At 45.3% G+C, this 27,471-nt stretch overlaps 1 protein-coding gene across 1 annotated transcript in view; it reads right to left on the reverse strand.

Annotated features, from left to right (window-relative positions):
- Positions 1-21,040: 21,040 nt before the first annotated feature.
- The window catches only part of RNLS (renalase, FAD dependent amine oxidase), a 228,762-nt gene continuing 222,331 nt past the window's right edge, over positions 21,041-27,471 (reverse strand). Inside the window, exon 7 of the mRNA XM_073685515.1 lies at positions 21,041-21,406. Within this exon, the coding sequence (XP_073541616.1) occupies positions 21,242-21,406 (165 nt within the window). The 3' untranslated portion in view covers positions 21,041-21,241. The remainder of the gene's footprint in view (positions 21,407-27,471) is intronic.

Below are 27,471 nucleotides of genomic sequence, written 5' to 3' on the forward strand. Positions count from 1 at the left end.
AGCGCAATCTCAGATGGAGATATGGATTTTGAGGGCTTTAGTAGCGGCGACACTGAGAGCCCAGAAATGAGCAGTGATTCTGTTCCATCCTCAAGCCCAAGGACCAGTACAACAATAGGGGCAAATAGCGCTACTGGAGAAACGTCTCCAAATCAGGGAACACTGCCCAGTACAAGCGCTGTCCCTGCTACTAGTGAATTGGCGCACGCCAGTGTACAAGGGGCGTTGCCACATGATCTAGCATTTCCCAGATGGGAGGCTTCGGATTCGGCTGCTCCATTCAGCCCTGATTTCAACGCCACTCCTGGTATAAATGTGGAGGTGGAAGATTTTGGACCAATTCATTTTTTTAATTTGTTTTTTACAGACAGCTTGCTAGAGCATATTGTCGTGCAAACAAATTTATATGCATCCCAATTCATAAGCCAGAATCCCCGATCTTACTATGCTAGGGCAAATTTATGGACACCAACTAATGTCCCGGAAATAAAAAAATTTTTAGGACTTACATTTGCCATGGGGCTTGTTAAAAAACCGAGCATTCGATCCTACTGGTCCAACCACCCTGTTCAAGCCACCCCTATGTTTTCAGTCATTCTGCCTAGGACCCGTTATGAAATGCTCATGCGGTTTTGGCATTTTAACGACAATAGTCAATGCCTGCCCAGAAATGCCCCAGAACATGACAGGTTATATAAAATTAGACCCATCATTGAAAATTTGTCAGAAAAATTCTTAAGCCTCTACACCCCAACACAAAATATTTCTATAGACGAGTCCCTTGTAAAATTCAAAGGAAGACTGCACCTCAAGCAATTTATCCCATCTAAAAGGGCAAGGTTTGGAATAAAGCTCTATAAAATGTGCGAAAGTTCAACCGGATACACATCCGCTTTTCGCATATATGAGGGGAAAGATAGCCAACTAAACCCACCAGGATGCCCTACTTATCTGGGGACATCTGGAAAAATTGTTTGGGAGCTGATAAGTCCATTTTTTCAAAAAGGCTACAATCTATATGTGGACAATTATTACACCAGCATACCCCTATTTAAAAGTCTGGTTGAACACAACATCGGGGCTTGTGGGACCATCCGTAAAAACCGTCAGGGGTTTCCACAACCATTGGTCAACCAAAAGTTTCAAAAGGGGCAGTCAGGGGCTGTACGCAACGGAGAGCTGCTTGCCCTGAAATATAGGGATAAGAGGGATATTTTTGTCCTCAGCTCGATCCACACAGATGCCACAAGGGCCACTGTAGAACTAGGATCCACCACTCCGAAGCAAAAACCTGTGTCAGTCATTGACTACAACAAACACATGGGGGGTGTGGACCTTGCAGACCAGGTTCTACAGCCATACCAGGTATCAAGAAAGTCCTATACCTGGTATAAAAAGTTGGTTATTTATTTGTTTCAGGTGGCCACATACAATTCTTTTGTGTTGTACAAAAAAGCAGGAAATTCAGATCCTTTTCTTGATTATCAAGAAAAGGTAATTGAAAATCTTGTCTTTCAAAGTGTTAGCCCCGCTCATCCATTAGAATCTGAGGATGTGAAAAGACTCACTGAGCGACATTTTATTGCACTTATTCCAGCAACGGAAACAAGAAGGAACCCCCAGAAAAGATGTCGTGTATGTACTAAGAGAGGAATGAGGCGTGATACCCGCTACTATTGCCCACAATGCCCATCATTGTCAGCCTTATGCGTCACTGACTGCTTTAAAATCTTCCACACAGAACCACGTTTTTAAACTGTAAAAATGTATCCCAATTTGTCATTCAAACATTTGGTTCATTTAGTGAATGACACATTCGAGTAGAGCTCACTTAATTTCCAGGGGGGGGTTCTCCAGAATCTAAACCTTCCATTGCGTGCTTGTTTCTGGAAATCATCCATTGAGTTAAAATGGTCACTAAACCCATAGATGAATTCCCAGAGGGGTTTCATTTCCAAAATGGGGTCACTTCAGGGGGGATTCTTTAGCTCTGGTACTCTGAAAAGTGCCAGAACAGCATAATCCCCCCTGAAGTGACCCCATTATAGAAATGACACCTCTGTGGGAATTCATCTATGGGTTTAGTGACCATTTACCTATCTACTTATTTTCCCACCACTAGATTAATTTATACAGAGGAGTAGATTGTAAAATTCGGTCACTTGTTGTGGGTTTCCTCTGTTTAGGCACCTCAGGGGCTCTCCAAATGCAACATGGCGTCCGCTATCCATTCCAGTCAAATTTCCATTCCAAAAGTCAAATGGCGCTCCTTACCTTCCAAGCCATGCCGTGCGCCCAAACAGTGGCTTTGCACCACATATGGGGTATCAGCATGCTCAGGAGAAATTGCACAACACATTTTGGGGTCCATTTTTTCTGGCTGCCCTTGTGAAAATTAAAAATTTGAGGCTAAAGTAGCAGTTTTGTGTTAAAAATGTGTTTTTTTATTTTCACACTTCAACATTATAAAATTCTGTGAAGCCCCTGGGGGTTCAAGGTGCTCACCACACATCTAGATAAGTTCCTTGAGGGGTCTAGTTTCCAAAATAAGGTCACTTGTTGGGGGTTTCCTCTGTTTAGACACCTCTGGGGCTCTCCAAATGCAACATGGCGTCCGCTATCCATTCCAGTCAAATTTCCATTCCAAAAGTCAAATGGCGCTCCTTACCTTCCAAGCCATGCCGTGCACCCAAACAGTGGCTTTGCACCACATATGGGGTATCAGCGTGCTCAGGAGAAATTACACAACACATTTTGGGGTCCATTTTTTCTGGCTGCCCTTGTGAAAATTAAAAATTTGAGGTTAAAGTAGCAGTTTTGTGAAAAAAAGTTAAATGTTCATTGTTTTCTTCCACATTCCAAAAATTCCTGTGAAGCACCTGAAGGGTTAATAAACTTCTTGAATGTGGTTTTGAGCACCTTGAGGGGTGCAGTTTTTAGAATGGTATCACTTTTGGGTATTTTCTGTCATAAAGGCTCCTCAAAGTCACTTCAAATAAGATGTGGTCCCTAAAAAAAATGTTTTTGTAAATTTTGTTGTAAAAATGAGAAATCGCTGGTCAACTTTTAACCCTTATAGCTTCCTAACAAAAAAAAATTTTGGTTCCAAAATTGTGCTGATGTGAAGTAGACATGTGGGCAATGTTATTTATTAACTATTTTGCGTGACATATCTCTCTGATTAAAGGGCATGAAAATTCAAAGTTTGAAAATTGCAAAATTTTCAAAATTTTCGCCAAATTTCCGATTTTTTCACAATCAAACGCAAGTGATATCAAAGAAATTTTACCACTATCATGAAGTACAATATGTCACAAAAAAACAATCTCCATTGAAGCGTTCCAGAGTAATTACCTCATAAAGTGACAGTGGTCAGAATTGAAAAAATTGGCCCGGTCACGAAGGCAAAAACAGGCTCTGGCGCGAAGTGGTTAACTTGCTACAGTAACGATTTTGGGATTTTTTACGGGACTCCTGAAGCTGGATGCATACTTTCCTGTGATTGATTGATTTTTCTGCGGCTCATCTGGCTTTCCGTGCTCCGGAACTTCCAAGGGTGAGCTGTTTATTTCTCATTCCTTTTGGTATCTGTTGAATTAGGTGTTTACTCTGTTATGTCTTTATTGTCTGTTCAAGTACCCTCTAAAATGCAAAGTGCTGCGGAAAATGTTGATGACGCGCCCCCCTGGGCCGTGGGGTACCCGGAGCCGGGCCGGTAGATGCTGGGGGTTGTAGTCACTGTGGCGGTGACCCGGTCCGTGACCCAGGGCGGTCAATCCAAGGGTAATTTGTATATATAGGTTTTATAATGTCCGACTATGCCACCTGTGGAGTGCGGCTAATGAGGCCGCCGCTGCGGAACAGTCCTCTGAAGCTGATGGTTTGGCAGCAAGGGTGGTATAACTCCCCACAAGAAGAGTGTAGCTTCAGGGCAGTGTGTGTGGATGATGGTGGTTATTGTGCAGGAAGTCAATAATAAACACGGAGTCAGTGTAATGCAGTCCCAGGGTCTTTACTGATGACACTTTAGACAGGCCTGGACTGGAGTACTGGCTAGTGATAAGAGTCCGGTCAGTCTGGGAGCAAGCATAGAGTCCTCCTGGACAGGTGGAGTTGTAAGCCTGCCATTCTTACTATACTCTTTGGCTATTCTGCTTGTAGCTGTGTTGTAGCCCACGTCCCTGAGTGTAACGTGCTGTGTTCACCCGTATGGCTGGCAACTCGGGCCTTGTGGATGCCTCGCTCCTCCTTGGCGATACTGGTCCCTCGATGCTGCTGAGCCTCCGGGCGTCTGATGGGGGCCAGGAGACCAGAAATCTCCTGCCCTACGGTATCTGCTGCTGGGTCTGGAATCCCCCACAGCCTCGGACTCCGGTGTCCGGCTGCCTGTGTATTCTGGCTAGGACGAGCTAGCTCCAGCTCCAGTCCCTAGCTCCTCACTCCTTGATGTCCTAAACTCGACTCGTGACACTAAGCTAAACTAACCACGCCTCCAGATCCAGTTGCCAAGGGGAGGGTCCTCCCCTTGCTGGTCTAGAGCCAGGAAGGGTTGCATGTATTGTGTACCTGGCCAAAAGAACTCCTGCTTGCTTCCAGACATGGCACCACCTCTTTTGAGGGAGGCAATGCCACTTTGGCAGCCAGGCCCTTGGGGTGCCACATTGGCGTTATAGAAATAAAAATTATTATTATAATAGGTGCTAATCTGATAAAAGTCTCAGAACAGTGCAAACTAGGTAAAGTGATGGGATTATTCACAAGGAAAAACTGTGGGCAGTGATTTATCCATCTTGAGACTGTATAGGAGTCTCAGGATGGTATTTTCTAGGTGGAGTGGGAGGGTACTGAGGGTGTGAGTGAAGTAGCTATAAGACAGAAATAGGTCTGCCTCTGGTAATCTAGAGGCACATAGGAAGAGCTGGCAGGACGTTCTGAATATAAACAATAACAGACAATAAAGATGGCTGCAGGGGGCTGAAAGGGAGTGAAAATAGGGACATTAAAGAAACAGGAGGGTTTGGGGACTCATTACAGTGACAGCCAAATAAATTTTTTTTGTGCCTGGAAAAACACTTTAACCCCTTAATAACATCTGACGTACTAATACGCGTCTGTGCCCTGGGACTTAAGAGCCAGACCCGTATTAGTACGTCATATCTTTAATGCGGCACCGCGACTTAAGGTGACAGCATTAAAGTTACGGTGCCATCCTACCTCCTGGTAGATGGCGTCATCATCCCGGGGGCTGTCGCCGCCCCCCCGCACCAGCGATCGCTGTGATTGGCTGTTCAAATCTGAACAGCCAATCACAGCATTTCTCACTGTTTCCGGCAATGTGATTGCCGGAAACAGTGATCTGCAGCCTAGGATCGGTGCTCCTATGAGCACCGATCCTAGACTGTTGCTAGGACACCCCAGCCCTGGCCCCGGACTGCTATGATCGGTGCGATCGCCGATCACATCGATCGCACCAATCGTAGCGCGACCGCGCGGTGACAGGGCGGTCATGGGGCGGTGACCGGCTTGTGACCTGCCTGTCACCGCCCCATGACCCCCTGTAATGTGACTCAAGCCCCCAGACTGCTGTGATTGGAGCGATCAATGATGACATCGATCGCTCCAATCAGAGTACCTGAATACAGGTGACCAGGCGGTCACAGGGAGGTGTCACCCCTCTGTGACCCCCTGTGGTGCGTGCTCTGCTCCAGCCATGTCTGATTGGTGCAATCAGTGTCACCAATCAGATGGCTGGGGCACAACATGCACCACAGGGGGTCACAGAGGGGTGACACCTCCCTGTGACCGCCTGGTCACCTGTATTCAGGTACTCTGATTGGAGCGATCGATGTCATCAATGATTGCTCCAATCAGATTACCTCCACCTGTCACCACCCCATCATCACCCTGTGACCGCCCTGCAGACCCTCACATTTGGTGAGGATTTCTACAGAGCGATCACATCTGATGTGTCTGTGCTGGGCCTTGTAGTGCCACAGAATATTCTCACTGTTCCAGTCGCTGCTGCTGCCGCTGCTCCTGGATCTTCTGTTCCAGCGTCCTGGATCTTCTGCTCCAGCTCCTGGATCTTCTGCTCCTGACCTGCTGTGGTTCCTGCTCCAGAGCCTGCTGCTGATCCTGCAGAGAAGACTTTGGTAAGTCTGTTCTCCCCTCATCCACCCCAATCCCCCCTCCCCCCTCTTTTTACCCCCCCTTACCTTTTTTTTCTGCGTCCTGCAGCGGTCTCCAGCTCTGGTCCGAGTCTCCAGCTCCACTCCCGGTCACCAGCGCCGGGCTCCTGGTCACCAGCGCCAGGCTCCTGGTCTCCTGCACCGGGCTCCTGGTCTCCTGCACCGGGCTCCTGGTCTCCTGCACCGGGCTCCTGGTCTCCTGCACCGGGCTCCTGGTCTCCTGCACCGGGCTCCTGGTCTCCTGCTCCGGGCTCCTGGTCTCCTGCTCCGGGCTCCTGGTCTCCTGCTCCGGGCTCCTGGTCTCCTGCTCCGGGCTCCTGGTCTCCTGCTCCGGGTTCCTGGTCTCCTGCTCTGGGTCTTCTGTTCCAGTCCTGCTGACCCTTTGGTAAGTCCATCTCTGATCTCCCCTCATCCACCCCAATCCCCCTCTTCCCCCTCTTCCCACTCCCCTGTCTTTTTACCCCTCTTCCCACCCCAGTGTCCCTGTTAATTCTTTTGCTTCTGTTCTCCAGCTCCAGTACCGGTCTCCTGCACCGGGCTCCTGGTCTCCTGCACCGGGCTCCTGGTCTCCTGCACCGGGCTCCTGGTCTCCTGCACCGGGCCCCTGGTCTCCTGCACCGGGCTCCTGGTCTCCTGCACCGGGCTCCTGGTCTCCTGCTCCGGGCTCCTGGTCTCCTGCTCCGGGCTCCTGGTCTCCTGCTCCGGGCTCCTGGTCTCCTGCTCCGGGTTCCTGGTCTCCTGCTCCAGGTTCCTGGTCTCCTGCTCTGGGTCTTCTGTTCCAGTCCTGTTGACCCTTTGGTAAGTCCATCTCTGATCTCCCTTCATCCACCCCAATCCCCCTCTTCCCCCTTTTCCCACTCCCCTGTCTTTTTACTCCTCTTCCCACTCCCCTGTCTTTTAACCCCCCTTCCCACCCCAGTGTCCCTGTTAATTATTTTGCTTATGATCTCCAGCTCCAGTACCGGTCTCCTGCACCGGGCTCCTGGTCTCCTGCACCGGGCTCCTGGTCTCCTGCACCGGGCTCCTGGTCTCCTGCACCGGGCTCCTGGTCTCCTGCTCCGGGTTCCTGGTCTCCTGCTCCGGGCTCCTGCTCTGGGTCTTCTGTTCCAGTCCTGCTGACCCTTTGGTAAGTCCATCTCTGATCTCCCCTCATCCACCCCAATCCCCCTCTTCCCACTCTCCTGTCTTTTTACCCCTCTTCCCACTCCCCTGTCTTTTTACCCCCCTTCCCATCCCAATCCGCCTCACCCCAGTGTCCCTGTTAATTCTTTTGCTTCTGATCTCCAGCTCCAGTACCAGTCTCCTGCTCCGTGCTCCTGGTCTCCTGCTCCGAGCTCCCGTCTTCCTGCTCCGGGCTCCTGTCTTCCTGCTCCGGGCTCCCGTCTTCCTGCTCCGGGCTCCCGGTCTCCTGCTCCGGGACCCCGGTCTCCTGCTCCGGGCTCCCGGTCTCCTGCTCCGGGCCCCCGGTCTCCTGCTCCGGGCTCCCGGTCACCAGCGCCGGTCTCCTGCTCCGGGCTCCCGGTCTCCTGCTCCGGGCCCCCGGTCTCCTGCTCCGGGCTCCCGGTCACCAGCGCTGGTCTCCTGCTCCGGGCCCCCGGTCTCCTGCTCCGGGCCCCCGGTCTCCTGCTCCGGGCCCCCGGTCTCCTGCTCCGGGCTCCCGGTCACCAGCGCCGGTCTCCTGCTCCGGGCTCCCGGTCTCCTGCTCCGGGCTCCCGGTCTCCTGCTCCGGGCCCCCGGTCTCCTGCTCTGGGCTCCCGGTCTCCTGCTCCGGGCTCCCGGTCACCAGCGCCGGTCTCCTGCTCCGGGCTCCCGGTCTCCTGCTCCGGGCTCCCGTTCACCAGCGCCGGGCTCCTGGTCACCAGCGCCGGGCTCCTGCTACGGGCTCCCGGTCCTGAAAGAACAGAGAGGACTTTGGTAAGTAATCTGATCTCCCCTCATCCAACCCAATTCCCCTCTTCCCACTCCCCACACATTTGTGCGCACATCCAGCAGCCGCCGAGTATTGATCGGTGGCATAGTTCACCAATCCACACTCGTGCTCGCTGTTTGCACCACATACAGTATTTCCTTTTTCCACACACTCTAAATAAAGTACTGACACACACACACTCTCAAAGAATTGACACACACGCAGCACATACATAACAAACAATGTCCAGCTCATCCCAAACTCATTATTCAGCGGAGGAGGCATACGCTATTCTTGCCTCCGACACTGACAGTGAGGGTGAGGATCCCACATTTCTTTGTTTTTCCGACTCCTCGTCGTCTTCCTCCTTCTCTTCTTCCTCCTCTTCCTCAGGTTCTGCTGGCCCGCCCCGCCGTCGTCGCAGGAGAGATGTTCCAGCGCCCCCCACTACTGAGCCTATATGGACTTCGCCCCCCGAAAATTATGAGCCGCTGATTCCTGATTTCGTAGCGGAATCAGGAATCAAGTTTGACACCACCGGCCTCACAGAAATAGACTTTTTCAAAGTCTTTTTCTCTGAGGATTTTATAAACCTCATGGTGGGCCAAACTAATTTATATGCTCATCAATTTTTAGAACAAAACCCCTCTTCATCATTTTCTAACTGGTCTCCTGTAGACGCAGTAGAAATGATGAAGTTTTGGGGCCTGGTCCTTCTTATGGGGATCTTGAAGAAGCCCGAGCTTCGGCAATACTGGAGTGTTGACGTTTTGTATAACACTCCAGTGTTCCGAATGGTCATGCCCCGGACACGTTTTCAGGCCATCTACAAGTTCTTGCATTACCAAGATAATGCAAGGTGTCCTGCACGCGATGACCCGAACTTTGATCGTCTTTTCAAAGTTCGGCCGGTCATCGAACACTTCAACAACAAGTTTGGTGAAGTGTACGTGCCCCAAAGGGACATTTGTGTGGATGAGTCCTTAATTTCTTTTAAGGGGCGGCTTGGATTCCGGCAGTACCTGCCCAGTAAGAGGGCAAGGTACGGGATCAAGCTGTATAAACTTTGTGAGAGTACCTCAGGATACACTCACAAGTTTAGAGTTTATGAAGGGAAGGACTCCCGGATTGAACCCCCTGAATGCCCCCCTGTTCTGGGAGTGAGTGGGAAAATTGTGTGGGACTTGGTGCACCCACTGCTTGATAAAGGTTATCACCTCTACGTGGATAACTTTTATACAAGTATCCCGCTCTTCCAGTCCCTCTCTGCGCGACGTACCGCAGCCTGCGGTACTGTCCGCAAAATTCAGAAAGGCCTCCCAAAGACGCTAATTGGGCAGCTGCTCAAGAGGGGTGAGAGCAGAGCCCAATGTAGCGACCACCTGTTGATGGTCAAGTACAAGGACAAAAGGGATGTCCTTTTCTTGACCACCATACATGGTGATGGCAGCACACTCAGCACTGTACGAGGTTCCACTACACAGGTCGTCAAACCAGACTGTGTAGTGGGGTACAACAAGTACATGGGGGGAGTTGATCTCTCTGATCAAGTCCTCCAGCCATACAGTGATTTGAGAAAGTCCAGAGTGTGGTACAAGAAGCTGGCCGTGCACATTGTACAGATGGCAATGCACAATGCTTTCCTTCTGTCACAATGTGCAGGCCAGACTTCTGCGTCGTACCTTCAGTTTCAGGAAACAGTTATCAAGGCCCTGATATTTGGCAGCGGTGACAGAGAGGGCCCCAGTACTTCTGGAATTGAAGGACCAAGAATTGTACCAGGCCAGCATTTCCCAGGGCAGATCCCTCACAGCGGAAAAAAAGGAAAGTCACAAAAGAGGTGCCGAGTGTGTTATAAAAGTGGAATACGCAAGGACACCATTTATCAATGTGACACCTGCCCTGACAAACCTGGCCTGTGTATGAAAGACTGCTTCAAAAGGTACCATACTTCGATGGACTATTGAATTAACTTCTGAAGTATAACAACCTGACGAACACTGCACAGCTGACGTAGTGTTCGTCAGGTTGTCATACATCAGTTGTGTAGTGTTCGTCAGATTGTCCTACACAACTGATGTATAACACTACATTACAAAATTCAAAAATCAACTAACACTACCAAAAAGGGGGCACTTGTTAGGCATTTCACTGTTTAGGCACATCAAGGGCTCTGAGAACATGACATGACGCCCGCAGACCATTCCATCAAAGTCTGCGTTCAAAAGCGTCACTCCTTCCCTTCCGAGCCCTTACATGCGCCCAAACAGTAGTTTTTTTCCAACACATGGGGTATATGAGTACTCAGGAGAAATTGCACAACAACTTATGGGGTGCAATTTCTCCTAGTACCCTTGTGAAAATATTTTTTTTTGCATTTTTGTGGAAAAAATGTTTTTTTTTTATTTTCACAAGTCAACATAATGATTTTCTGAGAGGCACCTGGGGGTTCAATGGGCTCACCACACATCTATATAAGTTCCCTGGGGGATCTAGTTTCCAAAATGGGGTCACTTGTGGGGGAGCTCCAATGTTTAGACACACAGGGGCTCTCGAAACGCAACATGGTGTCCTCTAACAAATTGGAACCATGTCGCGTTTGGAGAGATCCTGTGTGTCTAAACATTGGAGCTCCCCCACAAGTGACCCCATTTTGGAAACTAGACCCCCCAAGGCACCTATCTAGATGCATAGTGAGCACTTGGAACCCCCAGGTGCTTCACAAATTGATCCATAAAAATGAAAAAGTGTTTTTTTTTCACTTATTCAATTTTACGAATCAATTTGTGAAGCACCTGGGGGTTCCAAGTGCTCATTATGCATCTAGATAGGTGCCTTGGGGGGTCTAGTTTCCAAAATGGGGTCACTTGTGGGGGAGCTCCAATGTTTGGGCACACAGGGACTCTTCAAATGCAACATGGTATCCGCTAACAAATTGTCGGCTCAAATTGTTAGCGGATACCATGTTGCATTTGAAGAGACCCTGTGTGCCCAAACATTGGAGCTCCCCCACAAGTGACCCCATTTTGGAAACTAGACCCCCCAAGGCACCTATCTAGATGCATAGTGAGCACTTGGAACCCCCAGGTGCTTCACAAATTGATTCGTAACAATGAAAAAGTGAAAAAAAAAACACTTTTTCATTTTTATGAATCAATTTGTGAAGCACCTGAGGGTTCCAAGTGCTCACTATGCATCTAGATAGGTGCCTTGGGTGGTCTAGTTTCCAAAATGGGGTCACTTGTGGGGGAGCTCCAATATTTGGGCACACAGCGGCTCTCTAAATGCAACATGGTGTCCGCTAACAAATTTAACGCAAAATTGGCTCAAATTGTTAGCGACACCATGTTGCGTTTGGAGAGCCGCTGTGTGCCCAAACATTGGAGCTCCCCCACAAGTGACCCCATTTTGGAAACTAGACCCCCCAAGGCACCTATCTAGATGCATAGTGAGCACTTGGAACCCCCAGGTGCTTCACAAATTGATTCGTAACAATGAAAAAGTGAAAAAAAAAAACACTTTTTCATTGTTATAAATCAATTTGTGAAGCACCTGAGGGTTCCAAGTGCTCACAATGCATCTAGATAGGTGCCTTGGGGGGTCTAGTTTCCAAAATGGGGTCACTTGTGGGGGAGCTCCAATGTTTGGGCACACAGCGGCTCTCCAAACGCAACATGGTGTCGCTAACAATTTGAGACGATTTTCCGTTAAATTTGTTAGAGGACACCATGTTGCATTTAGAGAGTCCCTGTGTGCCCAAACATTGGAGCTCCCCCACAAGTGACCCCATTTTGGAAACTAGATCCCCCAAGGCACCTATCTAGATGCATAGTGAGCACTTGGAACCCCCAGGTGCTTCACAAATTGATTCGTAACAATGAAAAAGTGAAAAAAAAAACACTTTTTCATTTTTATGAATCAATTTGTGAAGCACCTGAGGGTTCCAAGTGCTCACTATGCATCTAGATAGGTGCCTTGGGTGGTCTAGTTTCCAAAATGGGGTCACTTGTGGGGGAGCTCCAATATTTGGGCACACAGCGGCTCTCTAAATGCAACATGGTGTCCGCTAACAAATTTAACGCAAAATTGGCTCAAATTGTTAGCGACACCATGTTGCGTTTGGAGAGCCGCTGTGTGCCCAAACATTGGAGCTCCCCCACAAATGACCCCATTTTGGAAACTAGACCCCCCAAGGCACCTATCTAGATGCATTGTGAGCACTTGGAACCCTCAGGTGCTTCACAAATTGATTTATAAAAATGAAAAAGTGTTTTTTTTTTCACTTTTTCATTGTTACGAATCAATTTGTGAAGCACCTGGGGGTTCCAAGTGCTCACTATGCATCTAGATAGGTGCCTTGGGGGGTCTAGTTTCCAAAATGGGGTCACTTGTGGGGGAGCTCCGATGTTTGGGCACACAGGGACTCTCTAAATGCAACATGGTGTCCTCTAACAAATTTAACGGAAAATCGGCTCAAATTGTTAGCGACACCATGTTGCGTTTGGAGAGCCGCTGTGTGCCCAAACATTGGAGCTCCCCCACAAGTGACCCCATTTTGGAAACTAGACCCCCCAAGGCACCTATCTAGATGCATAGTGAGCACTTGGAACCCTCAGGTGCTTCACAAATTGATTCGTAACAATGAAAAAGTGAAAAAAAAAACACTTTTTCATTTTTATGAATCAATTTGTGAAGCACCTGAGGGTTCCAAGTGCTCACTATGCATCTAGATAGGTGCCTTGGGTGGTCTAGTTTCCAAAATGGGGTCACTTGTGGGGGAGCTCCAATATTTGGGCACACAGCGGCTCTCTAAATGCAACATGGTGTCCGCTAACAAATTTAACGCAAAATTGGCTCAAATTGTTAGCGACACCATGTTGCGTTTGGAGAGCCGCTGTGTGCCCAAACATTGGAGCTCCCCCACAAGTGACCCCATTTTGGAAACTAGACCCCCCAAGGCACCTATCTAGATGCATTGTGAGCACTTGGAACCCTCAGGTGCTTCACAAATTGATTTATAAAAATGAAAAAGTGTTTTTTTTTTCACTTTTTCATTGTTACGAATCAATTTGTGAAGCACCTGGGGGTTCCAAGTGCTCACTATGCATCTAGATAGGTGCCTTGGGGGGTCTAGTTTCCAAAATGGGGTCACTTGTGGGGGAGCTCCAATGTTTGGGCACACAGCGGCTCTCCAAACGCAACATGGTGTCGCTAACAATTTGAGCCAATTTTGCGTTAAATTTGTTAGCGGACACCATGTTGCATTTAGAGAGCCGCTGTGTGCCCAAATATTGGAGCTCCCCCACAAGTGACCCCATTTTGGAAACTAGACCACCAAAGGCACCTATCTAGATGCATAGTGAGCACTTGGAACCCTCAGGTGCTTCACAAATTGATTCATAAAAATGAAAAAGTGTTTTTTTTTTCACTTTTTCATTGTTACGAATGAATTTGTGAAGCACCTGGGGGTTCCAAGTGCTCACTATGCATCTAGATAGGTGCCTTGGGGGGTCTAGTTTCCAAAATGGGGTCACTTGTGGGGGAGCTCCAATGTTTGGGCACACAGGGACTCTCTAAATGTAACATGGTGTCCTCTAACAAATTTAACGGAAAATCGGCTCAAATTGTTAGCGACACCATGTTGCGTTTGGAGAGCCGCTGTGTGCCCAAACATTGGAGCTCCCCCACAAGTGACCCCATTTTGGAAACTAGACCCCCCAAGGCACCTATCTAGATGCATTGTGAGCACTTGGAACCCTCAGGTGCTTCACAAATTGATTTATAAAAATGAAAAAGTGTTTTTTTTTTCACTTTTTCATTGTTACGAATCAATTTGTGAAGCACCTGGGGGTTCCAAGTGCTCACTATGCATCTAGATAGGTGCCTTGGGGGGTCTAGTTTCCAAAATGGGGTCACTTGTGGGGGAGCTCCAATGTTTGGGCACACAGCGGCTCTCCAAACGCAACATGGTGTCGCTAACAATTTGAGCCAATTTTGCGTTAAATTTGTTAGCGGACACCATGTTGCATTTAGAGAGCCGCTGTGTGCCCAAATATTGGAGCTCCCCCACAAGTGACCCCATTTTGGAAACTAGACCACCCAAGGCACCTATCTAGATGCATAGTGAGCACTTGGAACCCTCAGGTGCTTCACAAATTGATTCATAAAAATGAAAAAGTGTTTTTTTTTTCACTTTTTCATGGTTACGAATCAATTTGTGAAGCACCTGGGGGTTCCAAGTGCTCACTATGCATCTAGATAGGTGCCTTGGGGGGTCTAGTTTCCAAAATGGGGTCACTTGTGGGGTAGCTCCGATGTTTGGGCACACAGGGACTCTCTAAATGCAACATGGTGTCCTCTAACAAATTTAACGGAAAATCGGCTCAAATTGTTAGCGACACCATGTTGCATTTGGAGAGCCGCTGTGTGCCCAAACATTGGAGCTCCCCCACAAGTGACCCCATTTTGGAAACTAGACCCCCCAAGGCACCTATCTAGATGCATTGTGAGCACTTGGAACCCTCAGGTGCTTCACAAATTGATTCATAAAAATGAAAAAGTGTTTTTTTTTTCACTTTTTCATTGTTACGAATCAATTTGTGAAGCACCTGGGGGTTCCAAGTGCTCACTATGCATCTAGAAAGGTGCCTTGGGGGGTCTAGTTTCCAAAATGGGGTCACTTGTGGGGGAGCTCCAAAGTTTGGGCACACATGGGCTCTCCAAACACAACATGGCGTCCGCTAATTATTCAAGCAAATTTTACAATCAAAAAGTCAAATGGCGCTCCTTCCCTTCCGAGCCCTGCCGTGCGCCCAAACAGTGTTTTTTCCCCAAATTTTGGGTATCTGCGTGCCCAGGGGAAATTGCACAACAAATTTTGGGGTCCATTTTTTCTTGTTACCCCTGTGAAAATAAAAAAAATTGGGTCTAAAGTAACATTTTTGTGAAAAAAGTTAAATGTTCATTTTTTTCTTCCACATTCAAAAAATTCCTGTGAAGCACCTGAAGGGTTAATAAAGTTCTTGAATGTGGTTTTGAGCACCTTGAGGGGTGCAGTTTTTAGAATGGTGTCACTTTTGGGTATTTTCTGTCATAAAGACCTCTCAAAGTGACTTCAAATGTGATGTGGTCCCTAAAAAAATGTTTTTGTAAATTTTGTTGGAAAAATGAGAAATCGCTGGTCAACTTTTAACCCTTATAGCTCCCTAACAAAAAAAAATTTTGGTTCCAAAATTGTGCTGATGTAAAGTAGACATGTGGGAAATGTTATTTATTAACTCTTTTGTGTGACATATCGCTCTGATTTCAGGGCTTAAAAATTCAAATTTTGAAAATTGCAAAATTTTCAAAATTTTCGCCAAATTTCCGTTTTTTTCACAAATAAACGCAAGTGATATCGAAGAAATTTTTCCACAATCATGAAGTACAATATGTCACGAAAAAACAATCTCAGAATCAGGGGGATCCGTTGAAGCGTTCCAGAGTAATTACCTCATAAAGTGACAGTGGTCAGAATTGTAAAAATTGGCCCGGTCATTAACGTGCAAACCACCCGCGGGGCTTAAGGGGTTAATATAGTCTTAACCTCCTCACCCCCCCCCCCCACAAAACAATCTTACACTGTATATAAAATGATTTCACCTGTCTAGACTTCTAAAAGGAGTCTGTCAACCCCAAAGCATATAAAACTTAAATAATTATGTAGGTGACTTGGTTCCTATAAAAAATCATATAAGCAGTAGAGATGAGTAAATCTTTCAAACTTCAAATTTGCCGAATTTTCCCCCAAAATTTGATTTGCATCTAATAAACTCAACTTTCAATACTGGAAAGCTCGTAATTGCTTGTATATTACATGTAGGTGAGAGGAGAAAAAGGCAGGGAGAACTCGACTGACTCTAAGAACTTACACTTTACGAGAGTGAGAGTACCCCGCTGATCATAAGAGCTTACACTTTACACGCTTGAGAGAGGGGGGACCCCACTGATCATAAGAGCTTGCACTTTACAGGAGAGAAAGACTTACCCAGTGATTCTGGAAATGGAAAACGACTCTGCCGTTCAAACTATGCTCCACTAGGAACTGCTGATCTGTGATGGCCCAAGTACTGATCACCACTGTACAAGGTATGATAATCCGCTAGATGTCAAAGCTGCAGGGCACTATTGGAAGACTACTCGGCAATGCAAAATTACGTTAACCTGCTCTCTGATGCTTCAGAGTAGGAAATGGTGCCAGGGAAGGTTTTCTTTTTTGCAAGCCGCAATCACATCTCAAAATCTTCGAATTTGCGTTAAATTCAGAAAATTCGACTCAAAGTCGATCCACTCATCTCTAATTAGCAGTATACATTTTAGAGTTTTAGGGCTGAGAAAACTATTTCAAATGGAAATGAGGGAGCTTCCATGCACTCTTGGCATAGCCAAGGAATAACCACCACCTTAATTTACATTGACCACTATCCTTCATCCTGATTAATAGCATTCGCTTTCCGATAGCTGCCTGATCTCATTCTGCAGTACACTGACAGTGAAGGAGTCCAGCAGCACTCACACAGTATCAGGGCAGTTGTGCACACAGTGTGAGTTCCAGTTTACTCTAATCCCTGTCACCTGACTGAGACCGCCTCTTGCTACACTTCCAGTATCAGTGTAGTTAATAGGTTAGTATGCAGTGTAGACTCCCTTTAAGGCCAAAAGGGTCAAAAATGTTGCAGACTTTACCTATGGATGTGCACAACTAAAATCTACAAGGTTTATACTACAAAACATGTGTATTAAATTTTACAAATCTCATCTACCACATATACAAGCTGATTTTGGGGTAATTAAACGGTGGGTTTGTAATGGCTGATCCAATGTTTCCCATTATTTTGCTCTGGATACTTGGCTTCTAGGTAAGAAATAAGAGCAAGAGGTCAATGTCTGAGCCTGTAATTAGCATTGCTACTTGACAGTGTGTTCAGCCAAACCAGGTCAAAGGTCTCTCACTCAGCCAATCAGTATCCTACTCTGCACCAATGAGGGGCAAGAACCTCGAAACAACTGTCTGCAGATGGTGTACTTTCCCATTTGGAGACTTTTGACGCGCCCCCTGGGCCGTGGGGTACTCGGTGCCGGGCCGGTCGTTGCTAGGGGAGATGTCACAGTGGCGGTGACTCGGTCCGTGACCCAGGGTGGTCATTCAAAGGGGAAGGATATTTACAGGGGATTTATAGTTTTTATGTACAGTTCGTGATGCCACCTATGGTATGCGGCTAAAGGGGAGCCGCCGCTGCGGAGCAGATCCTCTGGAGCTGGTGTAAATGCAGCAGAGTTGGTTTAGCTCTCCACAGGTAGAGCTTAGCTCCAGGGCTGTGCTGAGTTGTTATGGATGTTGCGGTATAGTGTAGGGGGTGATGGAGCAGCAATAGCTTCATAGAGACAGTGGGGTGCAGTCTTCAGAGTTTACTCACAGTTTTTAAGTTCCTCAGGTTGCACTGTCCAGCTTACAGCCTCCCACATTGTGCTGCGTTCACCAGCCAACCCTCAGGTACCTCCAGAGTACATAGCAGGACCCCCTTCTGTGTGTTCCTTCTGGCCGTCTCCCTGCACCTCACACCTAGTGTCCCAATCCAGTGACCGCGGACCTTGTCGGGCGACCTCTTCTCTGTCCCCTGGGTCCTCTATGGTTACCTTCTTGGTGAGACTGATGTGGATTGTGGCTGCAGTGCCTGAAACACTACAGCCTCCGGCTTCCTAGTTGAGACTTGAAGAACTCTGCTAGTTTAGGGACCGGTCCCCTCTGTGCGACCTGACCCCTCCGCCGCCTGGCAGATTTGGGCATACGGGTGGCCTCCAGCACTTCCTGTACCCCTGGGGTCCCTTCCACGTTCCTGGAGCCTCTCCTGCTCCTCTCTCCCTCAGTCTGTCTAGGGCCTCTACTCCGGCCCTCCACCTGAGCAGAGCTCCTGCAGAGCTCCTGCTCCCCTCAAACTTCACTGACTGACTGGCTTGTCTTTCCAAGATGGTTCAATCTCTTATACTACTTCTAACAAGTGCTCCCTTGATCTACTTCCTCCACCCACACCCACTACATGGTTCCCCCTACGTTGGTTCCCCCCACTCCAACCAGGGTCAGGGCTCAGGAGAAAGCGCGACACATCTTGCCCCTCCAGCTGGTCTGGAGTAGTGTAGTGTTGGATGCAGGTGTTAGGGTCCCGGGCAGCACTCTATCCTTACCTGAGGGTGAGATACCACACCTCTGGGTGAGATGCAGTACCTCTGTGGCAACTGAACCCGCAGGGGCGCCACACTCTCATTTGTAGATAAATAGTATCTGACCCAGCACCACAATTATCAAAAAACACACGCTTGTACCAAAGTCCCTGTATAAATATTAAGGAAACAAAAAAGGAAAAAGAGGGGTAATAAAGGCACCAAGCGCGTTAAATGATTAAGTAAGAATACAATATCATGAGAAAAATATAGAAATTTTATTATTAATAGGACACTGGACACAACCATTTAAAAACATGATTAAAAAACATGTAAGACAAAAAAGGGGACATATAAACAAAAAAATCCCCTTACAGGAATTGACATATAGATCCAATATAATATATAATTACAAACAATTAGTCCGTGGAAAATATTTAACAGATGTAATAAATAACCTAACATATCTGGTATTTGCACAGTAACATAATTAGGGTATACCCTCCATTATTCAAACCATATGTATCCACAGAAAGATAGAGGAGATGTCAAAATACAAAACCTACGCGTTACGCCACCCAATTATGGCTTCCTCAGGGGTATCATACAATATATATACATATGGTTTGTACTTTTTGATTCCTTCTTATTCTGGGACCTTCTAATACTATTTATTTATCAGGTATCCCATTTGTCTGGGGACCATATATATTGGATAATGGAGGGTATACCCTAATTATGTTACTGTGCAAATACCAGATATGTTAGGTTATTTATTACATCTGTTAAATATTTTCCACGGACTAATTGTTTGTAATTATATATTATATTGGATCTATATGTCAATTCCTGTAAGGGGATTTTTTTGTTTATATGTCCCCTTTTTTGTCTTACATGTTTTTTAATCATGTTTTTAAATGGTTGTGTCCAGTGTCCTATTAATAATAAAATTTCTATATTTTTCTCATGATATTGTATTCTTACTTAATCATTTATCGTGCTTGGTGCCTTTATTACCCCTCTTTTTCCTCTTTTGTACACTCTCATTTGACTAAATATCACAAGGCAAGTGGTTAGACATGGACTATAAAGTGGCATTAGAAAGCCAGCCTTGGAGCAGAGCTAGTTACTAAGCATTACTAATTTAGCAAATTGGTTTAGAAGATTCAGAATGGATAGGGACAAACTAATAGCTGGTCCAAATATTGACCATCCTGAAAGTCTTGTTAGAAAGTAGATCAAATAAGGCATGACTTACAATAGAGCTGCAAACCTTATCACACGGCCCTTAATTCTCTCTGTAACGACAATTACATAGCTCTGCTTCTACCATCTTGGGCTGTGGAAATGAACATTAATTGTAGTTTGGCCTTGGGAAATATTCATTGCACAAATGAATTAGAAATGTTCAGGCAATTTGCCTAAAATGCTAAAATCCACACTTTCAAGGTCTGGTTCCAAGAGTCATCTCACTGTTCTTCTAATTCCCGAGCCTTATTTCTGACAGCTGGAGGGCCTTTTATTAGGCGTTCTAAGTCCGCGGAGGGTTTCAGCTTCTAATGTACAATCTTAACTTAAGTTCAAACCAAACTCAGCCGATATTCTGGTCATTAGCTTGGCATATTCGGATTTGTTATATGAAATCTTATTTAATTACTTTTTACAAGCAATGTAAGACAAGCATCTCCCCCCATCCTTTTTATGTTTTTTTTTTGGTGTAATAAGTAGATTTAATTGAATTTGGTTTTTTTTCACCACTGAGATATACGTTTTGAGGATTTTCATTTTATGCAAAGGATAAAAAAGTAAAGAATTACAGGTCATAACAAGAAGAAGAGCACATAAGACTGGTTAATGAATATGAACAGAAATAGTCAACAGGGTATTGTGGGGACCCCATTTTCAGGTTAAGGCAGATCTAGCTAGGAATAGAAGGAAGGTGAATAGAAAATGGCATTTTAGATATTAGATTCATGCAAAGGAATCCATTGTTTCTTAAAGGAATATTCTCATCTCTGTCATATATAGTTGAGTTTGGCGTATCTGTCTATATGCGCCATCCACAGGGACTAATTAATCATGAATGGCTGAGAGGGGAATGTCCCTTTAATATCAATTAACCATAAATGAATAGTATACATGGAAATAAGCCACTTTATAATATATCTTTTTAGAGAAATCTGCTTCTTTCTCCTCCTGGATTGCCCTTTCACTCACAATTCATGGGTAATATCTGTGTTCAGCGAATAAATATTTTCCATTACTGAGACCGGAAATGGCAGTTGGTACTTATAAAATTCTATGGAGGGTGAGGGGCTAATGGAAGATACAGACATTCTACTGCAAGTTTTCCTGAAACCACAGTTACAGTTCTCCATAGAACTTTATCAGCACCAACTATCATCTCTCTCAGTAATGGGAAAATTTCTATTTAGAAAAAACCTGTGAATTGAGAATTCTGAGAATACATGATCAGTCCAGGAGAAGGAAGAAGCAAATTTCTCTAATAAGTTATATTACGTTTTTTTATTTTGATATATACTATTGATTTATATTTTAAACAATTAAACAATGTTACTCTTTAAAGGTACGGTATATTTATTTGTGTTATGAGGGTTAATAGACACAAAATTTGAGGTTCTAGGTGAATCTAATTGATTCATTTTTTTTCAATAATGTAAAAACAAATTAGAATTCTAATGTAAAACCATTGTTTTAGCCTTAAATAACATCACTGAGTCATAAAAGCTTTAATAAATCAGTTTAATTATTCTATAACAAACAAGAGATGTAAAGTTACTTTCAGTCACATCAATAAAAGCATCAGTTTCAGATGATGCCAGAAAAGCCATTCTAAACAATAAATGTAATTAAGCTGAGAGCACAATGTTATAATGCTCACACATAAAAATTGATATGATCACATCACTACTTTATATATAATCGGCTAGTGTCCACGCTGAGACCGGGAGACTAACAATTCTACAATCCGTAATGCTGATTGGGTACATCCATCGAAGTTTGAATGCGTAAATCCATCTCCACCACATAGAAGGAAAGGCTCGCTGTGCAGAGTTATCTGACCCGGACAATCAGGAAAAGCCTCTGTAACCTGCAACGTAAATCATAGCAATCTGTCAGCAATAGAAGTCAGCGACAACATAGGCTACAGCATACGTGAACACCAATATGTTTTACTTCTTCTATGTTTGGCAGCAAATTTTCTGAACACAACAAGCTCATCATTCCATCAATGTGCCAACGATAGAACAGGTTAATGAGTGACATATGACATATTCTGATAAGCACTTCTGCCATCAGGAGAGGATCAAGGGGCTTCATAGATATTAGATCCTGCAAAAAATATTCTATCGTTATGTTCTTCTCATCAACTGAAAGTGAGTCTGACAGCTGATACATGGAGCTTGATCCACAGACAGGATGCATCAGGCACTGGCTGTATAATTTCAGCCATGTATGTTTGACTCTGATACTCCGCAGAGTCCCCGGCGGCTTCTCTTCAACAACTACCAGTGACTGACAGGTCTCTCTCTATACATGCAGGCAGGGAGAGACCCATCACTCTAAGGGAGTAGGCAGGGAGAAGCTGCCAGGGACTCACTAGCCGCCCATGTGGTTGGTTCCCTGCCAGCTTTTAAAGTAAGTAGGCACAACTCCTGAGCCCGCACCATACACACGCACCTTGACTGTGACATACAGTTATATCAAGGTGTGCAAAGGGGTTACTTATATTGGCCTAGCTAGTTAAAGCTCTATTTTAATTTAAAAAAAAGTTAGTTAAAGTTCATGCCAATAGAGTAACTGTAAAGCATTCTCGCATCTTGATTGTGTGGTGTGGTATATGGGGTACAAAAATAGTGGGGCCATTCTTCATCAATGGAAACCTCAATGCCACTGGATATCTGAAATTGCTACATGATGATGTGTTGCCCTCTTTATGCACTGAAGATGGCATGTTCCCTTAGTTTTTCCAACAAGATGGTGCACCACCACATTATGGGTGTCAGGTCCGAGCATTCCTACATGAACAGTTTCCTGGAAAGTGGATTGGTCGTCGTGGGCAAGTTGAATGGCCACCAAGGTCTCCCGATCTGACCCTCTTAGACTTTTATGTTTGGGGTCATCTGAAGGCAATTGTCTATGCTGTGAAGATACAAGATGTGCAGCATCTGAAACAACGGATACTGGAAGCCTGTGTTGGCATTTCTTCTGCGGTGTTGCTATCAGTGTGTCAAGAGTGGGAGAAGAGGGTTGCATTGACAATCCAACACAATGGGCATTACTTAGATCACATTTAATAAGTGGTACATTAAAACCAAGCACACCATTGTTTTTCTTATGCAATTCTCAATAAGTTTGGTGTGTCACATGACCCTCATCCCATTGAAAAAAATAAAGTTGGATCCAAAATGGCCATCTTCAAAATGACCGCCATAGTCACCACCCATCTGGAAACGTTTACCCCCTCTCATATACTAATGTGCCACAAACAGGAAGTTGATATCACCAACCATTCCCATTTAATTTAGGTATATCCATATAAATGGCCCACCCGGTAATATGAGCCCCCACATAGCCTCCTATAAACAGTATGAGCCCCCACATAGCCTTCATATAAATGGCCCACCCTGAACATACTTCTGAGGCTGGATCTATTCTGCTATCGATATAACCAGCATCAGTACAATGCTCATCAGCTCTTATTCTTATTCACTTTACTATGATGGATAACATTTAAAGGACTACTGATGCTTCACCGATAACAATGACTGAGGCCATACAGAGACGGCCTGACGGATCAGGCCATATCAGCTCTCAGTTTCCCTTTAAATAAGAACCCAGTATGGGGCCATGTTATACATTGTTATACACATTTTTAAAAATGATAACATTGGATACATTGTTACTTTAGATACATTACATTTTTAGCTGCACACCAGATTTCTAGTCAGTAGGGAATTAATAATGATGTAAACTATGCAGGGAGGACTCCCAGAGTTAAATTAGTGCATTTTAGACTGGTTTACGGAAGAATCCAGTAAGATAAATAATTGGTTGCGTGAGTGATGTAAATGGCGGTGCACTGTTTGTATGTTTGTATAAACAGATGAGGATGTAGATTTGTATCAAGTGCTGTATACTTAGCACACTTGATATAATTAGGAGTACAGGGTGATGAGAAGGAATTTTATTCCCTTAGAAATTGTCTCTCCTTTTTTAACATCATGTAGCTACAGCCATTAAAAAGAAATCATAACCAAAAATGATATATTTAAATCAGGTTTTAATTCTATAAATATTCTTTCAATATATTTTTTTCTTAATGCTGACCATGTAAAAATATGTTAAATATTTCAGCTTTATGCTGGCCACAATAGATCGTCATTTTTTGGTTTCCATAGCTCACTTGTGAGCTTTAGTGTGTAGACTGCCACAGTTTAAGCAGTGCCATGTGAGTGCTTTCTCCTTATAGTGACGGCTGTCGCTCTCCCACTTTGCACATCACTTTTGCAGAGGGGTTCCTCTACGTTTGATAAAGGTCGTGCTGACTGAAACGTCACGATAATGCATCTAGATGGACCACATGTATTGAATAAAACTTATCTTCATTCACTTTATTCTGGAGTGCCGGATTTCTCTATGTTTCTTTATTATTAGGTTGGACCCTATTCGAGTACCCGAAAAGGAAATGTGGCGCCCTGCTGCGCATTGGTGCCACAGAACCCAGAAGGGTGCATGGATGGACTTCTCCACAAGAGGCCCTCACACATTCACACACCTCCACCCTACCACCTCAGACCAGCAGAGGGAGCCCGTTAGGGATATATATAGGGAGGGTGGAGCCAGGCAGCTCAGTTAGTTCTAGTTTAGAGTCAGACAGAGAGCGTGCTGACGCTCAGAGAGCAGCAAAGAGGCAGCAAGCTGGCTGCTGTGCTTAGGCAAGCCGAGGCCTACAGCACGTGTGAAGGCCAAGTGAGGGCCCTGAGTGGCCGAAGGCGAGAGGAGAAGGAAGAAGTAGCGAGGGAGCAGAGGAGCATACCAGGCTCACCCCGATATATATATACCGGTCACCAGGTCCACGCCTACAGGGACCCTTTACACCCAGTAGGAACCACCGGAACCCCTGGAGGACTACAGGTCCCAGGTTCACCAAACGCTGATTACAGTTCCAGGGCTAGGAGTCAAGGGGGCCCCAGCATCCAGGGAGAGTGATCTCCAAGAGAAAGCCCTACCACCAGATCAGCAGGTGCAAAGAGAGACAGTAACCAAGCTAGGCCTAGCTCCAGGCAGGTCAGAAGCTTAGCGAGGAAAGCCACGGATCAGGAGGCCCTATACCCGCTCACTGGGGAGAGTCCAAAAGTGAACCTTTCATCCGGAGTACCCTGGACCGTGCCTGCACCATCACCAGTAAGGGTACTGAAGTTTACCCCCGTGTGAGTGTCCGTCTTTCCTCCGGGACCGTCCTGCCGTCTCTCCCCAGCATCCACCATTTACCCCTATACTGCCCTGGAGCTAGCTCTACCTGTGGAGAGCCACACCATCCCTGCTGCCCTAACACCAGCTCCAGAGGACTGCTCTGCAGCGGCGGCTCCCTTTAGCCGCAATCCACAGGAGGCGTCACGAACTCTTTCCCAAATCCCCTATAAACTATTCCCCCTTTTACTGACCGCCCTGGGTCACAGACTGGGCCAGCTACCGTGATATCCCCCAGCAACCAGAGGCCCGGCTACCGAGTACCCCACGGCCCAGCGGGCGCGTTAGAAACCTAGGAGTGTAGTATTTCCTACTATACAGTTTAAGCAGAGCCATTTCATTATCTTTAAAAGGTGTCCAAGTTAGGCTAAGTTCACATTGTGTTTAAGTGCCTGTTCAATATATACACCAGGGCATATGTGTTAAAGAGTAACAGTCGATTTAATTTTTATTCCATAAATCAATAGTACACATGAAAATAAGTGACTGTGTAATATATCTTATCAGAGAAATCTGCTTTTTTCTCTGCTAAAATTGATCAGTCATGAAAATTCTCAATTCTGAGGTAAAATCTGTATTCAGTGAAGACAGACTTTCCCATTACTAAGATAGGAGACGGCGGGTGCTACTGATAAGATTCTATGTAGATGTGGACTCGTTCTGGCCTCATAGACTTATATTGAGTAATGACTTGCGGCTCTCCTAGCAAACACTGCAGCGATCTGGCAGATCACAAACTGCAGAGGACGACGGGAGCGTGGATGAGAACAGCCGAAGACGGCAGCTGACAAGTATTTTACTATGAGCAGGGAACATGCATTAGTGAATTAATGATACCAGTCCATAGTTTCATGAGTTGGGTAATAAGATATTATGTTTTTTAAGCCTTAATACTTGGTGTCTTTTGTGTATTCTGTGTTTTCCAACTGGAAAACATCCGGACTACAATTTACTTTTTAGCTGGCCTGTAGTAGCTAGGTGGATATTCATAGCTACATAGTAAATCTCTATTTAAAAAGTGAAAACCACAGTGTGGCATTGAAGGTACATTATACTACACAAATGTACAATTATATACGTTCTAACTGTGCAATTATAGCTATGAAACTCTGAAACTGCAATACCAAGAAGAAGAGTCATGGAATTATGGAAATCACAGGATGGATAGACATGTTACGGATATGGAAATAATGAAAAAAATGGAAACAACATTTTCAAAATATCTTGATTTATTCAGTATCGTGTATGAGCCTCATGTGCAAAAATACTCTCACTTACATGCCTTGACTGCTATCAATGAGGTTATGATTGGTTGTCTGACGAATGTTCTACCACGCTGAATGCATTTGGGCACAGACATCAACAAGATCCACTGCTGGCTGCTCCCTTTGTAATTCCTGATGATTTACATCCTAGAAGTCCTCGATGGGAGACAAGTCCAAAGACACTTCTCACAATAGCACCAGCAAAATGCGGCTTCGCATTGTCGTGTTGAAAAATGCCTCCTGGGACACTTTGGAAAATGTCTATACCACTCGTTCCGCAACCAAATCAAGTTAGTGTACCTGGAATGAAGACTACAGGGTTCGGCGACTGTACTGTTTCTTCTTAAAGGTACCAATGTGGTCTCCAAACCAATATCTGTCTATAAATGAACCACGACAAAAATGGGTCTCATTGTTGAAAAGCATGGACCTTCATTCCCGATTCCATTGCTGTTTTGCTCCGCACCATTATAGCCTTCAATAGTGGTGGCATGAGGTGATTGAAGCACCTGTAGCCGCATGTTTGGTTTGTAGCCTAATGTATTGCAAACGCCTTCTTCTGATGTTTTGTATAGACAATGTTTGATGCCTTATGTTGTGTCCAATTTAACTTGCAGTACAGAATGGATCAATCATAGATCCAGTGGTACGGCCATTTACCCAAAGTGTTCCAGGAATCGTTAACATGACAACACAAAGCCGCATGTTGCTCATGCTTCTGTGAGCAACCTGCGTGGCCCAAACCTGCTACTATGGCCTGTAGCGTCTTCGGACTTGTCTCCCATCGAGCACACCTGAGAAATCATTAGTCGGCAATTTCAAAGGAAGCTGCCAGCAGAGGATTTTAATCATTTCAGAGCCCAAACGCATTCAGCGTGGCATTACATTCGTCAGACAACCATTAATAACCTCATTGATAGCAGTCAAGGTGTGCAAGTGCAGGGATTTTTGTGCATCATGCTCATACTCAATACTAAATAAATAGACTAAATAAATTTCTAATTTGCATATAATTAACATATCTATCCATTGTGTAATTTCCATAAGTCCATGACTTTTCCTTCTTGGTGTTGCAATTTCAATGTTGAGAAGTGTACATAAAGGGATTATATGGTTTTGAGATACATGGCATAGACTTCGGCAGGGTTAGTTACATGTCTAGAATCAATGTTTTCAGAAGAAACATGATCATAATTGTTATTCCTGTGCTTAAAAAAACAGTATCTTATAGATGTAGCACTCTCAGAGTATCACATTACCTAGACTTGTGCAAGAAAGCATCATAGCTACCCAAAAAATAACCTTAACATATAAGGAAGATAAATAATCCTTGTCTGGGGTGGCCGAACAGAAAGCAATCAGACATTGCTCCCACAGGACTTTCCCTCCTTGCATCCCCATATGATGCTGTACATGG

This window comes from Phyllobates terribilis, unplaced genomic scaffold (genome assembly GCF_046119375.1).
Source record: "Phyllobates terribilis strain yellow unplaced genomic scaffold, ASM4611937v1 Scaffold_5__5_contigs__length_657084704, whole genome shotgun sequence".
In the NCBI taxonomy this organism is placed as follows: Eukaryota; Metazoa; Chordata; class Amphibia; order Anura; family Dendrobatidae; genus Phyllobates; species Phyllobates terribilis.